Raw genomic sequence first — 17,969 nt, forward strand, 5'->3', positions numbered from 1 at the left:
CTTTGTTGTTAATAATATGGAATATTATAATAATGGAATAGTTCACCAAACGACAGTGCCCTCTGAAATTCCGTCAATATGTTCTGTGTTCTGATTGTAGCTCAAAGGTATCATTGCAATTCTGATTATATTGACTGAACCATGCAGTTAGACCAATCATTTGCTGTATGAAGCCAAAAAGCAACACCAAGGTAAGTACAAAATAGGTTGACAAAAATGGAATTACAAAGGACCATCAGCAGATAGCACTCCTCTTATAGTAGAGTGTGTGTGTGTGTGTGTGTGTGTGTGTGTGTGTGTGTGTGTGTGTGTGTGTGTGCGTCTGTGTGCGAGCGTGCATGTGTCTGTGTGTGAGCGTGCGTGCGTCTGTGTGTGAGCGTGCGTGCATGTATGTTTGTGCTCCAACACATGGCATATTATTATTATTATTATTATTATTATTATTATTATTAAAACAGTGGGAACACTCAAACTCAAAAACTCTGCTTGCTCATGTTCCCTTTCTCTGCAGAGGAAGATTTAGTTGAAGATTTAGAGGGAAAACAATTCCCAATGTGAATTAACATGATTGAATTGGTCTGTACACTTTCAACAACAGCCCCTGCAACATGTGTCATCATCATATTCATCATCATCATCATCATCCTGATCCGCATCTTTATCTAAGACTCACCACAGTTACAATCCAGCGTCAGACCTCTCCCTCCTTTTGTCTTGAAGCTTGTACATCCTACCCATTTCTTTTCAGGGCTGCATATGCCCAAAGTACAGTACTGTAACACATTGACTTTCTGCAGTAGTAAACAGGTTGCAAAATCAACTCCCTAGTACAACAGCTACTTCCCCCAGGTGATCAGGCTCATGAACAAGCCTACTGTAGACAATTGACTATCATCCACAAGCACATCCCATGCCTACAGACTATCTAAGCTTAAGATCACAGTCACTTTACTACTGTCACTTATGTCCTGTACTTTTGACACTATTTTTTAAAAAGCTGCCAAGTGCCTTATTGTCTCCAAATTGCAAGATACTGCTAATTGTAAATAATCTCGCTCTGTACATAAAATCTGTCTGTACATAACTCACTCACTAACACACACTGCCCGCAAGCAGCAGGACATTACCCTTGTGTCTTTTCACTTTTGGAGGAAATATGTAGGATAGGAGCCCAACTTTTGGTTCAGTACGTACAACAGTTTTGAAGTCACTGTTCGGTACATTTTCTGTACAGCAGATGGAGTGATTTGGAGTGATTTGTTTTCAGTGAGAATGTTGCCCACAAACTGAATACAAGTAAATTGCTGTATTTTTTATACTGTATGTAAAGCACTTTGAATTGCCCCTGTTGTATGAAATGTGCTATACAAATAAACTTGCCTTGCCTTGCCTTACCCTGAACTGTCGAAACTTCAACACACAATCAACTTCTGATTGTCAAACACACTATATAATATCAAAATAAAACACTGAAAATAGATGACGGGTCAAACATAAGACATACATTTATTCCAATTGATTATTTCTAACAGAACTATCTAACGAACTCATACAAGTGGTCACATGACCAACTTACACAACTTAACATTACGTTATATCTGACTCCAAAATACATTTCATGATTAATAATGATTGACAATGCTTTGCTCATCCCTGTGTGACAATCGATCATATCGGAGCCATTAATAATACCCAAAATGCTATTTCACCGTGCCCTCACGTTCAGATAAATCGGCTTGCGAGGAGTTAAATGGTGATGCCAATATCTGTATAATCCGTCTCATTGAATGCATGTGAACATTAGACAATGAGGGTAAACTCTCTGATAACCTGGTCACGAGTAAAGAACGCTGCATTCGTTCGGTACACACATGAACCGAACCGAAAGACCCGCACCGAAAATTGCTGGTATGAATATGCGTAATACACTATAATGTACAAAGTGTAGTCAGAGTAGGGTTGGACGGTTTCCATTTTTTTATGGTTAACCGTTAAACCATTGGGGAAAATGTGTTTTTTTCGGTTAACCGTGAGACTCAAAATGGCATTGTTGTAGGGTTTGACTGAGCCCTATCCTTTCTGCTAACCTGCTCGGACACTTTCCACAAGCACAAAACACGTCCCGAAACCCAGACCCAAACACTGAGGTTCATACCGAACCATGGGCCAACTGAACCGTTGCACACCTAATGTTCAGAAACCCTGGTTTTCGGTTTAACCGTTAAAACCGTCCAACCCTAAGTCAGAGCCATTTTTTTGACAACCAGTGCTTTGATAACTTGAACAATCGATTTACAGCAGATGATATTGGTTTTCCACAAACGAAAGACAACTACTACTAAGTGTTTTTGTAATTGTCAGTTATCGATTGTTATAGCCTTTCCAGAACCCTCTCCCTGGCATGTATTGCACCCCATTACTGTACCTGCACATTGTTTTGAACAACGCTTGTTTATCCAGGGTAAATTCCTGAAGGAACCCTGTCAATGCTGGGCATCATCAGATAACGAGTGTGCCAGGTTGTTTAGCTGAGCTCGGCTCAAAGCAGCCCACACACATTTTTTTCGGAGAATAATCTCCCATCCTCTCCAGCACTTAAACCGTCCGTTGTTTGGCAGACAGCGCTATTTGTCATAGGCCTTGGTGACTCACCAATGAAGAGAGCGGTTTGGAAGAACAATGCACGGCTCTGTTCAGATCCCCCCCACTCTGGACCCTGTTGTCAGTGGATGATGCACTGCAGTTAAGTGCTTCATTTACCAAATTACTCACTAGCTATCAATATTTCAAGGGAATTGTGAATGTCGTCACAAATTGATGATTGAAACATTAAACATCACTCCAGCTATGATGGGTAAGAGGTACTGGAATAGAGATTCCTGGACATTATTAACTGCATCCTAGAAGTATGGAGCAGGGATAGTCCTGTCTTCCTGGAGGATGTGCCTAGGTATCATATCTCAGTACTGAGTGGAGAGTGGAAAACTAATCACAAAATAGAATAATGAGCATGTTATTGCATTGATCTCTTCACCACCCATGGCATTGTATTATCTGCACAACAATTGAACAACAATTATTCAGTACTGTCTGTCCATCAGTATTGAAACATTCTGCATTGTAGAATCACCAAAGAATATGTGGTACCCAACGGCAATGCGAAAGAAATACCTCCAGAGAATATCAGTAGCCTTCACATTCTTAAATATAATACAGAGCCACAAAATAGCAGACGTAAAGAGGTGCTAGAGACTCCTCAGTCGGACTGAAACGGCGCTAGTTTGTGTCTGCTGTCCCCCATTAATCATGACCCGGCGTTCTGTCGTTTGACCCCTTGACCTTTAACGCTGCGTCGAGCTGCGTCAGAGCTCTATGACAGATGGAGACAAAGCCGAGCTTCTTCACATCAGACCACATCCACGCACTCAGAGTGCTGAGACACTATATCACCCATAGCAACAAACGATTGGTCGTTGGCTGGTATTTCAGAATTGTAAAGCCAGAGAGTGTGCCACCCACCCTTTCTTCTTCTTTTGTATTTCCAAAAACATCCACTTCCTCACAATATCTCAAAGACTTATTATATGCATAATTGAAAAGCCGTAGCAATCAGCTTTGAAGATGAAAAGAGAGTGGCCCTCGTAGAGGAATTTTTGTTTATCATGAGAGAGATGCTGCAGAGAGACACTGATTACCATGAATAAATTAGAAGGCATTTCAATAAGTGGGTGATACCTTATCTTAGAATTGCATGCCCAGTGCAGCTTTCACGTTCAAGATTAATTGCTTCTCACAAGGTATTTACAAAAGTTCATTTTCATCAATTGATTCTGAAGTCCTCAGAAGTGGTAAGAATGTGCTAACTAGCTCTCTTCAGAATCACACTTTCTGCATCGTTACCCACATCTGTAATCACTCAACATCTGTATGAGTTCTGACATTTTTGGAAGCATGTTATTTTTGCGTCATTAGGTCATGACAGGAATATTATCATAAACTCATGACTAATTAGTGGTTGCACTTACATCTTGGTCACATGTGTACTTGCTCTCAAAGATATCTCAATTCAAATTCTTCACTGTCAGGGCTGGTATCCAGAAGGCAGATAAGCATAATCCTAAATGAAAAAGCATCCTTTTGGACCACCAATCCATCCATTATCTGTCTATAACCAATAACTAGCCTTATTGATCAAAAGCCCTTATGAAAGATTGATAATAAAACATATCCTTTTGTTGAATAGATCTACTTATTTCTAGATTATTATCATGATTATATACAGTATAATCTCCCCCATCATAATCACTGCCTAAGTAACAGTATGAGGTTACCACTTATCCAATTGACAACAATGACATGCAGTATGCTACAGTATATACTGTATGAGATGAGGAAGAATGTTACAATTTAGAAGTAGGCCACTGAAGGGGTTGATGAGAAAATCAAATAATCTCTGGGTTATGCAACTGAACCTGTGGTCACATTCAGCTTTAGTGTATACCAGGTGCATCTACTGTGATTCTCCCGAGAAAGGTACTTACTTACTGAGATACAGATGTAAAAATAAAACTAGGTCACACATAAAACAAGATGCAAGCTACCACAGATATGTATCTCGAGCAAAGAACAAGAGCTAAGACAACAGGGTAGGTCTGTGTATGGTAGAACAACTAAGATATTACTGTGATACTGTCCAAACGACATAATGATACCATGGTGGTGTTATGTGGATTGGGTATTGCATATTTGAAAGCCTGCACTATATTTTTATATCTATGTATCCAGAACCATTCTCCTATTAACCCAACCACTCACCAACTGTCCAATGCAGAATACTAGTTATTAGATACAACAATGTAAGCTTACCTTCCTCCAGAGTATGCTTTCTGATATCCAATGTATATATATATTTTGAAGGATATTTGATTAGATATACTGTATATATTTGTATTAGATGGTTTACCGTATGAGAAGCATGAGATGTCTACTAAAATGTGCTACTGGTGGTGTGGGCTCTATATTTCTATATATGTATTACTGGTGACAAAGGGTCAAGGTTGGTGACATTTTAAACAGTGACATTTTAAACTTTTAAAAAAAGAAAAGAATACTAGCACCATATATTAATCATTTCAGGAACACAAAAACAGGTAATGTTGATTTGTCATACTGTACACTACATGGTACATGGAACTTCACTTTGCCAAGTCTTGGTCTGGTCAGACAGATATCTGACCAGTAGGCTAATAGTCGTTGATGAGGTTTTGTGTGTTTCCCTCTTCACACCTACAGGAACTTCAACTCCACCATAGCTGCTAGGCTCAAATAAATGGAGAAAATCTATATGTCTCTGAACACTTTTATTGCTTTTTGTTATTAGTTAGTGTTTTTTCAGCGGAGAAGAATAGAAATCAATCTATATGATAAAGTCACATGACAGTGGCTATGACAGAAATACCATATCATGCATTCCAGCACTTCTTAGTTCATCGGCCAATGGCCATGTTTATGTTACGGTACATGTGGGAATACGGTACATGTGGGAAAACTAGGGTTAGGGTTAGGTGCTAGGGTGACTTAGACATGACATGCTGGCATGTCTAACCCTAACCCAAACCGTAACCCTAACCCTACCCCTAACCTTAACCCTACCCCTAACTTTAACCCTAACCCTAGGGCTGGGTATCGCCACTGATTTCCCAAAACTATTCGATTCCGATTCACAGCTCCCGATTCGATTCGATTCACGATTCGATTCGATTCCGATTCGATCTAGTTACAATATACATTTTTTGCTTGAATATGAAAGAGATTCTCTGAACTAATGCTATAATGGTTCAAGGAACCCTATAACATGTAGCATTGTTAAACATATCAATGAATTGACTCCAAAGCAGTTACATGAATGTACTTTTTATTTACATATGACTTTGCTTTTGTCCAGCTCATCTCTATCGTCACATTTTTTAAATCCAAAATGCACCCAGACATCTGACTTTAAGCCTGGTGGTGACTTGAGTGTCCCTGCCATCGCCATGTTTTTAGATTTTAGTGTTGAGACCTCACGTTGCGTGAAATATGATAAATTCTTGTAGCGCGAGATCTGGCCCCGAGATCTCGTTGCGGGTTGAAGCTGCAAGCAAAAAAAAAAAAAAAAAGGATCGATCTCGGGATTTATGAATCGATAATCGCTCATTTAATGAAGATCGATTCAGAATCGGGAAATCGATTTTTTTGAACCCAGCCCTACCTAACCCTAACCTTAACCCTAGCACCCTAGCACCTAACCCTAACCCTAGTTTTCCCACATGTACCGTATTCCCACATGTACCATAACATTTATACCTAATTAACAGTAATTGACACAAGTTAGATGCAATTTGACAACACATTTTATTCACGTGTTATTATGCAATACATCAGACACACAATAGTTGTGTTCTTGTTTAATCTCATTTTGTTACAAACAAGCAATGTCAACAAACAGTTGAAATAAGCCAGTTGCCATTGACAGCTTCTTTTTTATACTTTGGTGAACTTTTCCTAAACTTAAGTACAGCGTATTATCTATGAATGTTTTGTGACATTGCAAATGGAGGTAATCCCTTTGGGTAATATAATCTGTCAGTGTTTATGTTTAGTTTCCGTGTCTGACACCTAATTAAGGGATTGGAGTTGGTTTGTTTTTACAGCCTGCAGCGAAGGAAAGGCAATTGAAAACCTGTAGGAGTATGTGTGGGGGAACTGTCTCATCAGTGAGGTGTATATTAACTGGCTAACACCGAGCAGTATTTTACGAATTCATCTATATCACTGTCATCTTTAACAGCTAGCAATTTGGAGTGGCTGTAGCAATTTGAGGCCTTTAAAGAGATAGTCAAGGATATCATCAGACTTCTCTTTGTATTAGTTATGGACCTTAGTCAGAAGTACATTTTCCCCAAAACTACCTAAAAATCCAATTTCAAATCCTCCACACTGTTTGATTAAAGGACTTTTGCATCCAATCAGGTAAGCATCTGCTCCTTTTAATGACATCATGTTGTATTTAGACAGTTTTTTTTAGGTGTGCAGAGTACAGGTTTTATTTTCTTCACCACAGAAAATATGGAAAACAAAAATCGGATATGTTAAATGAATAAGGAATGTTTCTCCCTTGCTCCTCTCCTATCCTGTGCCCATGGTGGTGTGCATCATGACAGGAGGCCCCGGCTTCCCCTGTGCTGTAATTGGAATGTGGGTTGGCAGTAGGTGTATAGTAATGGGGTCCTGCAATTTAGTGGCAGCAGTCAGCCCTGGAGAACCTGTCAGAATGTATAGAAAAGCCGAGCCATGTATTCCACTTTGCGGTGGAGAACCCCTGCATTTTAATAGTGCAGCTGTAAGCGTTTCAGTAATTCAAGGTGGCGTCATTAGAGGTTTATTTATTCACTGCCGGGTGCTGGGGGAAGGAGATGATGCCGCTACGATCAGCTGTGGCAGCTCCGTCTCACTGCCTCCCGCAGGGCTGGAGAAGGGAAATTAGAGTGGAATGGGCAAACATGACAATCATAGAGCCGTTAATGAATTACCACGTAAAGAAAACAACAAGCCGACTCGGAGGGTGCTGGGGAAGGGTTATGATGTTGTCTTGTTGCGGGGTGGCGTTGTGGCACTGTCACAACTGCCTCTATTGTTTAATAGGGGAAGCATAACAACATGATATGGAGAAAACCTGCTTCCTAGAGAATGCATTTTTCTCTCTGTATACTTTTATACTGCTATACAGTGCCCAGTTAATTTCGGGGAGGATTCGTCAACAGTAACAACTGGAGCTGTCACGAACAGACTGAATATGAGAGAAGCCGTAGGGTTAGAGATTAAATCATGTTTGCTATGTCATTATATGCTTGATGGAAGGTGCACTGTACCAGTGTTGACCTTTCTTGCTGTTGTATGGCTATACAGTATGTTGAGTGGGGAGCTTAGCCATGGAGGCCCTCCAAGCTATTCGCACTCCCACTCAAATCCACCACATACTCATACACATCACTCTGTGTGAAACCGTTTGAGTTTCCTGACTGTCTGCGGGTTGACATAGAGTCCTCTTAGAAGCGGATGACAACATAAAAATAAAAAAAAGACTCTAACATGCTGTGCTGCATACGCAAATATATCAGCAGGACTTTTGTCAATATACAGGCCAAGGAGAAGAATGCAGGACATACCGTTTTTTATGGTCACTCAATGTATATGCGAGCCATTTATCTGACGCTTTTATCCAAAGTGACTTACATTGCAGTGAGTGCATAACATCTTTCAGTGTTATATGGTGCTAGCGGGAATCAAACCCACAATCTAAGCATTGTTAGCGCCATGCTCTACCAACTGAGCCACAGAGGCCCACTGTCATTTCTTTTAGAATTGTCCTCAGCAAGTAAATTGTGTACATGTGACGTCAGGATGTTGAGTCTACCGGTCAGTCTACCAGTCGGGGCCCTCACCAAGTCTGTTAAAGGATCTTTGTTCCTGCCCAGGACAGATAGGATCAGCAGACAAATTCAACATTTTCCATTTGTGCTATCAGACATCCAGGGCATGTGTCAACAGTGGGGGTCAACAGCAAGTAAACACGATAGTCAGACAAGCAATGACAGATTCCACACAGCTTGTCTTCTTTCTGAACAAAGGTCTGCTACTTTAATCTAATTTAGATACAGAGTATGTTGATCAAAAAGCTAGTTTCACTCATTGAGAAGTTGTAGGTTACACATTGCTATCCAGTGTTTCCTCCAGGATTTTCCACATTAGTGGTCTTCGTGTGCACGCGCATAAAATGTGCACTGGCGCTCAAAACAAAGACGTCATTTCACCAAAACTAGAGGGTGGCAAAACATTTTTTTTTTAAATAGCGGTTAAGTCATTAAAGCCGAGCAGGTGATTTTATATAGAAGGTGATCAAATACCAAGATATCCTACAGCTGCAGCGGAACATGCGGAACGCGCATGACACACACACACACACAGAAAGATCATCAGCTCATCGAATATGAAGTACACGAGAGACAATCAGCTCATCGAATATGAAGTACACAAGAGTACACATCGAACCGGGAATGCGCATACAGCACTGAACAACATCCGTAGAATATAAACTTGTGACTGACAGTCACATACATACACACACACACACACACACAATGAAAGATCATCAGCTCATCAATACGAAGTAGGCCTACATGAGAGTACACGCACAAAACCGGCTAACGTTACTGTTTACACAAGTAAAATCACAGTGTGGCAGTCAGATGAAGCATTCGGTAAACAACCGACAGCAAGGTAATGCATCAGCTGAGTTAAAAAAAAAAAAACTCTTACCTTTGATGACACCGACATGAGCCCTGCTTACCCGTACCTTTTAGAGGCAATAGATAATTTTTGCCCCGCGCATATTGCTATGAATAGTTGAAGCTAGCGTTAGGTGCGAGGCTGCTCGGTTAACCCATTAGCGGGAACATTATTTGTTTCACAAAATAGGCTGATTTAGTTGACCATGAACATCAGACTATATTACGAATGTTCATTTAAAATACTCGTATACTGAGCACTGGTATAAGAACATGAACCAGAGAACAGCAGTAAATGCAATAACCCACAGTCGTCGCTGATGATGTTGCATTTTCGATTAGGATACGGGATTAAAGGGACGGGCGCCGGGCGAAGAGAGAGAGAGAGAGAGGAGAGTGATTTCCTGAAATCCAAATGTCCCGCGAAATTTGGACCAATCATAAAACAGTTTTGCAAGCGCGTCGCCTCGCGGCCAGCGCCTGTTGAGAGCGATTCAGTCTCGATTGCAGTGCGAACACAAACGTCGAGGTTAATTGCAACATTGTAACATATTGTAACTTACTACACCCTAAATCGTAACGAAATGTAGGTCTGAAAGCGGCCTAAATCTAGCTTCAATCTGCTTTTTTTCTGTTCTCCGGTCATAATAGCTAATAATCGTTGCGCAGCCTGAATCAAAGTGGACAATCAATTAGTGGCGGAGAAAATTCATTCGTGGCGTCTCGCCACGAATCAATGCATATAGAGGAAACACTGCTATCATAGCAGCAATACAGTACCTTCTAGAAATCCATACATAGGAAAGCTTTGATTTGTTTTCTTTATTGTTAAGCATGGTTGGGCCTATGTATCTACTTTGGCATGATTCGTTAGTACTTCCTCTAGTTGATGATGGTGTCCAATATAGAGTGGCTTTGGAGAGTATTCCGATTTCACATGTTGTTGTGTTATAGACTCAATTTAAAATGGATTACATGTATTTTTTTTGCCATCAATCCACACATAATACACCATAATGACAAAAGGAAAACATTTTTAGAAATGTTTCAGTTCAAATTGAAGTACAGAAATACCTCATCTACATAAGTATCCTACATACTGTACATGAGGGATGGTTCAGAAATGTAATGCTTTGTAGTAAAACCAAATAAACACATTTCCAGCCACTTTCTTTGCTGTGTCACTTGAATTTATTGTTGCAAATACAATAATGGATGTGAGATAGATTATTTCCCATTATGGGAATATTTTTGGCCACTTGGTTATAGACCAATATTGTACAGTGACTAAGATGATGTCCCATCGACTGTGCTTTTTCCTCTCCGCCATTCAACTTCAACAATTCTCCCCAGGCCTCAGGGTTCTCATTCCTGAACAGTTTTGCTCTCCATTTGCTTGGAATGACAACATGATCCACACAGTGTGTAAGTGATTCCTATGCAAATCAGAGACCCTATAAAAACAAAGATTTTAATTTCAAAATCACATGAACTATTATCCTTGCATTAAGATGGACTCAATTCAATTTATTAGGGTTAGGGTTTTTGCATTTTTGTTCATTTTAAGAGTGCCATTGCAAAGTGTCTGAATATTTATGTAAATTATGTATTTCTGTATTTACATTTTTATAAATTTGCTGAAATTTAAAAAAAATGCTTGCAAAAAATAGCCCGCATTAAAAACAAAAATCCTAATTTTCATCTGCTTCCAGCAACATAGTTATATTGTTCAGAATATTGGAATGGAGAGCATACGAATGAGAGCAGCCCCAGCTAAATTGAGTTCAAACCACACAGAGACTATGACTCAAGGTTGCTGTTGGATCTTACGAGGAACAAGGGGAATTGTTGATTCTACATTCTTTTGTCAGTTTTCAACAGACATTAAGAGGAAAGGAGGGATCAGAGGTTAGTACAGTTTTGTGAAGCCTTTAGACAACTCACATTATGCATATCTCAGATGCATATCTTGCAGATTAAAATGGTATCTCACAAGTGTGTGTGTGTGTGTGTGTGTGTGTGTGTGTGTGTGTGTTTTGAATTGCCTAAATAAAGTAAGCCTTTTTTTATCAGCTTTCAAAGGAATTAAAATCCGACAAAAAACAACTGTGTTCTTAAGCAATGTCCAGCTGAAACCATCATCACCAGAGGATAGCTTTCATTTTTCCTCTTATTTTCCAAAGAAAACTTCTTCAAATGATGCTTGATTCCATGAAGGACCTACCGTAACCAAAGTTAAATGTGGTTCTGTCAAATGTTCACATACAATGGCTGGTTAGAACATATGCACTGAACTACCAACATCCTCTGCAGAACCACTTTACCAAAGGAATGTATGGGAATATACTGTATACTCACCGGCCACTTTATTAGGCACTCCTTGCTAGTCGTGGGTTGGACCCCCTCTTGTGCTTTCAGAACTGCCTTAATTCTTTGTGGCAAAGATTTTAACAAAGTGCTGGAAACATTCCTCAGAGATGTTGGTCCATATTGACATTGTAATATCACACAGTTGCTGAAGATTTGTGGCAAGAAAATATTATCCACACCATTACACAACCACCACCATTTTCGCCCAGAGAACTGCTGCTCACCGGATATTTTCCTCTTTTTCTGACCATTCTCTGTTACCCCTAGAGATAGTTGTGCGGGAAAATCCCAGTAGATCAGCACTTTCTGAAATACTCAAAACAGCCCGTCTGGTACCAACACCCATGCCACGTTCAAAGTCACTTAAATCACCTTTCTTTCGCATTCTGATGCTTGGTTTGAACTTCAGCAAGATTGTCTTGACCATGTCTACATGCCTAAATGCCTTGAGTGGCTGCCTGCCACATGATTAGCTGATTAGATATGTGTGTCAACAAGCAGTTGAAAAGGTGTACCTAATAAAGTGGCCGGTGAGTCTATTGTATGAGTTTGTGTGTGATCTTTTTTTATACTGTTACACTGTTATACTGTTTTATACATGTCTTCTGCTGCGGGGTTTTTCCCTCCTTTCTGTCCTCCCTTTCCACTAACCTAACGAAATGCATCGGCTATCACATAGGAACTAGAGTGGAGGGTGCACTCTGGGTCAGAATCAAAATAGTAATCTTGTTTCTTTCATGTTATTTCTACTTTGCAGTTCCTCCCAAGATATATGACATTTCCTCTGACATCACGGTAAACGAGGGCAGCAATGTGTCACTCATCTGCACAGCCAGTGGGAAACCGGAACCCACCATCTCCTGGAGACACATAACCCCATTAGGTGAGTTCATGGAACAGAAACACTCTCACATAACCACACTAATGGTTGGATGGATAGAACATTATAGTCTAGGTTTACTGAATGTAATAAAATCTCATGGAAATGCCCCCCAAAAAACTAAGTGTTTTGGTTTGGTTTAACAGTGTTTGGCATTGGTTAGCATAACAGATGGAAATTCAACATATGAATATTAAGAGGGTCTTTACACTCTTGCGTTGTTTGTTTCGGTTCTGGATGTTGATTTCAAGATCACCCAAAGTTGTCACTTACTGTAGACTACAGCCTCTCCCTCCTGGCTAGTGTGTGTGTGTCTGCATACACCATTAAGCTTCTTAAACGTTTAGGCCTCATTCGAAACCTCATTCAACAGTGTTCAGATCCTGCTGCTAAAATTCCCTCTGCTATTGCTTCCCCCTGCCCCTGCTATTCCCCCCTCATTTTCATATTAATGGATTAGAGCATGCAGTGCTTATCTGATAACTGTAAGGATGACTGCATTTATCTTTTAGCTGTCAAATCCTCTTCCCTGGTGCGGTGTTTCCTCATTGTGCTGGGTTTTCAGAAGCAGATCAAAAGACCCATCCTGAGAGTCAAAGTGGCAGTCCCCCTTTTCTACTTTGAAGTATGCATACTTTGAAGTTGGGAAGAAATTATATTCTGGTCAAATGAAAGAGCCAGGACTAAGTGTAATCACAGTGGAAAGTCTACAAAACATCAACGGGGGACATTTGGCGTAGAGGATATGAACCAGCTATTACAGTAATGGTAACTTGTATAAGGGACTTGGGACAACTGAAAGGTTGTAATGGTATAATTAAATGCACCCACCTATGAACCCATTATGTATGTAGGATTCAGAAATACCCTCAAACCAGGGCATCAAGGATGTTTGATACTGTCTGTTGGTTTGTAAAGGCCAATGCACACGGCGTGCGATTTTGTCGCACGACAACATTCGATTCTCAATTCACACCACTGTGTGAATGGAGAATCGAATGTTGTCGTGCGACAAAATCGCATCGCACGCCGTGTTCATTGTCTCATTCAAAACAATGGAATCGAATTCGGCGGTGCGACAAAATCGCCGCCGTGTGCATTGGCCTTAACTCTTAATACCATTTTTTCACTGAATTCACCTCCAAACAGTCATCAAACTGACAAGCTATAACGTATTATTACGTTTTCATTCATGTATCATAAACAACTTGGTTGGGTCAATATTTGAATAGAGAATTCAAACAATAATGACAGCAGCGGGTGAAACCTGGCTGCCAACCGATGGACCCACTACTACCTATTTACTGTAGAGTAGTGGGGATTACTCACCAACTCCATTGCATTGCAATATTTTTTGGCTTGACTAGCGAGTGTGTCATTGATTTTCAACAACTTGAACTTTTCAGAATAAAAGTCTGAACATTTTGATTGGTTGGCTACTTGTTCCCGGGTTTCACCAGCTGCTGTCACATAATGACATGTTCTAGAAGAGATATTGATATAGCACAATGACTATAGGACCCATGGGCCTACTCTACTCTATGTGTTTGGTAAGATATACTGTACTTGCTCTTGATTGACATGAGACCAAGAGGGTGAAATAGTGTTGAAATCACAAACATGCTCACAAGGCCCCTGTTTTCTTTGGGTTTGCTTTCTCTAGCACTCAGCCATTTTGGGGAGATTGTGTGTACTGTAGATAGCTCTGCTGAAGCAGTCAGTGGAGTTTGACAGAATGATAAATTGCCCTGACTGACTGTCAAGTTTCTGTTCCCTCTCCAAATGTTTTCTTGTTTGCAGATTTTTCGCAAACCGCAAAGCTGCCAACTAATCATAAACTTGCATTCGCTGAAGTGTAGCTGTAGAATATTTTGAGAAAATAATTGAGTACGCTAGTATGTTTTTCAAAAAGAAAATGGAGTTTGTTATGAAATATGATACAGTAGATAACATTCATAACATATACAGCACATCTTTGTTGAAAGGCTGTATATAAAGGGAAGGAGCACAACTCTAGCTGGAGATTTGTACGCATAACTTAAATATCCACACAAATCTCCACTTAGCATCAATGTATGAGTGTACAGTCAAGTTTGAGTTTTTACATGTTAGCTTAACTTTGCTGAAGAGATCAATTGTAGGAAATAATTTCAGCTCAGGGTTAGCCCTCACTATCATAATCCATTTAGCTGTTAATATAACTGCTTTACACAATGACTGCCATGTCTTCCAGCCCTATATTGTCTGTATATAAAGTACTCTGCCAAAAGACTGAACCATTAGGTAACAGAGACGGGGTGAAATAGCCTTTAACTCTGCCTGCTCAGTCCAGGCTGTGCAGAATGTGCTTTGATAAGCTTTTTCTATTGAGATTTGAATCCATGGGTGCAAGAGTGACCTTTGAAAAGGCTGACTAGAATACTTCATATTTGATTGTTGTATGCGATAGAGCTAAGCTGGAACACATTTCTCTCTTTCTAAGAGGTTGCCTTTTGTAGGCTGTGTGCGTTTTTGATTGGTTTTTTACTCCAGTCTATTTAGTAGACTTCTCAACACGCCCTCAGAAAACAACTGGCATCAGACCATGCGAAATCTTCTTGACATCTCACTTTCCGAACCCTGAGGTTCCTGCAGTGAGACCCAATAGTGGTGTGGGGGCACCATCTTAAATGCATAAGCAGCTCTGCTGCAAGGAGACTCAGTTGCTTAGTTAACGCTGATGAATATTTCAATGTGCTGTATTAAGTATTGTCAGGGTGCAGTACTTGTGGTGGTTACCTTTACACTATGGATTTTCCTTACTTACTAAGTGCAAAAAACATTGTGACATTTGCAGGAGTTGGTTGATAAAAAGATACGCCTGATTCTGCCCATACAGTATGATGAAATGTGTACCGTTGATACTGTAACACTGTTGAGGATTTGTCATCGAACTGCAATCATTCTTTGATGCTTGGGGTGTGAATCACAAAAGTAACTTTGATGTATTTAGCAGATATTTTCACAAAATACCTATTGGCAATGGAAATGGTTAGACATCCATAACAGTCATTGCATTGATCTGACCCCTGACCCTGTCTCCACACCCTGTCCTCATGAAGAAAGAGCTAAATAGAGATTTCAACCGTAACTGTACTGCCTCATTTTGTATTTCTCGGGCCATATGTGGCTAAGTACGGAAGCTGAACACTGATAGTCATGCCAAGATAATGCCATGGGTCATAAAGGTGGGTTCCTCTCTGTCGGCCATAACTCAGGGTTTTTTGGATCGGCTCCATTCAGTGAATTCTTGTTAGATTCTAATAGTACTGACAGTAACTGTGGAGGTTGATGTGTCAAGGCAGAGGAACAGCCTGTTTTAAGAAGCCCAGTGTGCAGGGAGATGGTTCTTGCCCATACCTCGAGCAGGGCCAGAGGTCAGCTGCTCAGAAAGCCACAGCGTGGGTAGCACTCTATTTTCGAGAGTTAAAAGGATAAATGGATGTAAAAATTCAGCCCCCATGCTATAATGGATTCCTCAGTGGTGCTCATCCTATCAGTGTGTTGCAGCCCTGAAGGAAATGTACTCCCTGCTCCCAACACAATGTGGGAAATTGCTTACTGTGACGGTACTTAGCGGGCGTTGCCACTGAATACGAAATTAACCTTGCTATGATTTCTTTAATTTGTTTGGAGTGACATCTCCCTCTGGTGTGAGGAGCTTCTCTCAAGCTTTCAAATAGCACTCAACACCTCACTGTACTGTATTTGTGTGTTTGCTCCACTGTGTTCTCTAGAGGACCTTTACTGTACATAGTGCAGTTTCGCTGGTATATAATACTGTATTTCTCCTCTGTTTGTTGTCATGCCGTGGTTCACTACTTCCCAGCCCCTCCAGATCTTTCTACGGAACATTTGTGAAACCGCCTCTTGAGGTGGAATCCCGATTCCCTTTTCTACCCCTACGGCTCGTTTTCGAGTGCCACTCGCTTTTGAGCCAAGGCCTCGGGAACAGAGCCACAAGCCATAGTGGTTGCAATATTCCCCTATGAAATGGGACAACCCTTCAAGACCCTGATACGCCATCAGTAGTGTCATAGAAAAGCATTGACGCTCACGATTCATTCACAACTTAAGTTTTGCACTATCATTCGATCAAACAAGTCATCAAATAAAAAAGAACAATGCTTCACTATCAGACCATGACAGAATAACGGTGCTCTGTAGGCTCAACCTGTGCTCCCTGCCAGTCTGCACTGATATAGGACAACAGTGCAACAACTTTGTGGCTGAACTTGAGTTAAATTTCGGGCGTCATATGCCATTAAAGGGGGGAAATAGACATGCACTATCATGCACAAATCAGCCTTAAAATATGTAACGTTAGATAGATAAGGGTTGTTTTGGTTGAATAAGTGCCGCTATACAGCTCAACGGGGGGAAATGCGACATTAATTATGTCAAAACGCAGCACTATCATGCACAGATCAGCCATAAAACTTGTAACGTTAGATATATAACGTTAGACAGGAAGCGCAGATTTATGTTTATGGCGTTCCGAAATCCGATGTGACAGGAACGCTGGCTGTCCACGCCATTGGTCAACTACATGCTCACATCCAGTCTCCCGCTCACTGCTCTTCAAAAATGGCACATCCATCAATAATATTACATAATAACAACAGCTCGGATTAGATTGCGTGTTGTTTTGGTTTAATAAGTGCCACTATACATATATATATATATATATATCGTCATATATCATCAAGGGGGGGATTATTACATGGAACTAGGTCAAAACGCGTGACTATCATCCGCAAATCAGCCTAATTTTAGATAGATAACTTTACATTAAATATGTCTACCATCATCCGCTGTCAAACGCCACAGTTAATTATTTATGTCTAAATAAACAGGATTGTACATCTCGGAAATGTGAATCGCGCTCCGATGTATTTCTATGGGAAGGCAGTGCTTGACGCTTCCATTGGACTCGGACGCCGGGACAATGGTACAATACCTCCACGTTTGTTGCAGAGGAACTGGCACCCTGTGACAAACATGCAGATATGAGTGCTCCTGTGTCTTGCTCGGTAGAATAAAGCCCCTTTCACACATAGTTCCCTGTCATTTCCAATTTTCCATGGAATCCCAAGCTGTGTCGACCGGGCTTCTTCGCTGTTCACACATGAGCCAAATGCCAGTAGATTCCCGTGTTGCTCCCTTTCACACACGTCTGTTCCCTGGTTGCACGAGCTACTTGAATCATTGCATTCAATACATGCATTCAACTGGATGCAGAACTGGAGCGGGACGGGCGCGTGGGACTGCCATGTACCATATATGCCATATCATACCAGTGTTTTATATTGAAAAATATGATGATAAATACATGTGGGATGGAGGTATGATAT

At 40.6% G+C, this 17,969-nt stretch overlaps 1 protein-coding gene across 1 annotated transcript in view; it reads left to right on the plus strand.

Moving 5' to 3' along the window:
• negr1 (neuronal growth regulator 1) overlaps positions 1-17,969 on the plus strand; it is a gene marked incomplete at both ends in the record, with an annotated part of 150,727 nt that overhangs the window by 68,395 nt on the left and 64,363 nt on the right. Inside the window, one exon of the mRNA XM_080531060.1 lies at positions 12,454-12,579. Within this exon, the coding sequence (XP_080387186.1) occupies positions 12,454-12,579 (126 nt within the window). The remainder of the gene's footprint in view (positions 1-12,453; positions 12,580-17,969) is intronic.

This window comes from Nansenia antarctica (assembly GCF_963989245.1).
Source record: "Nansenia antarctica genome assembly, chromosome: 1".
Taxonomy (NCBI): Eukaryota; Metazoa; Chordata; class Actinopteri; order Argentiniformes; family Microstomatidae; genus Nansenia; species Nansenia antarctica.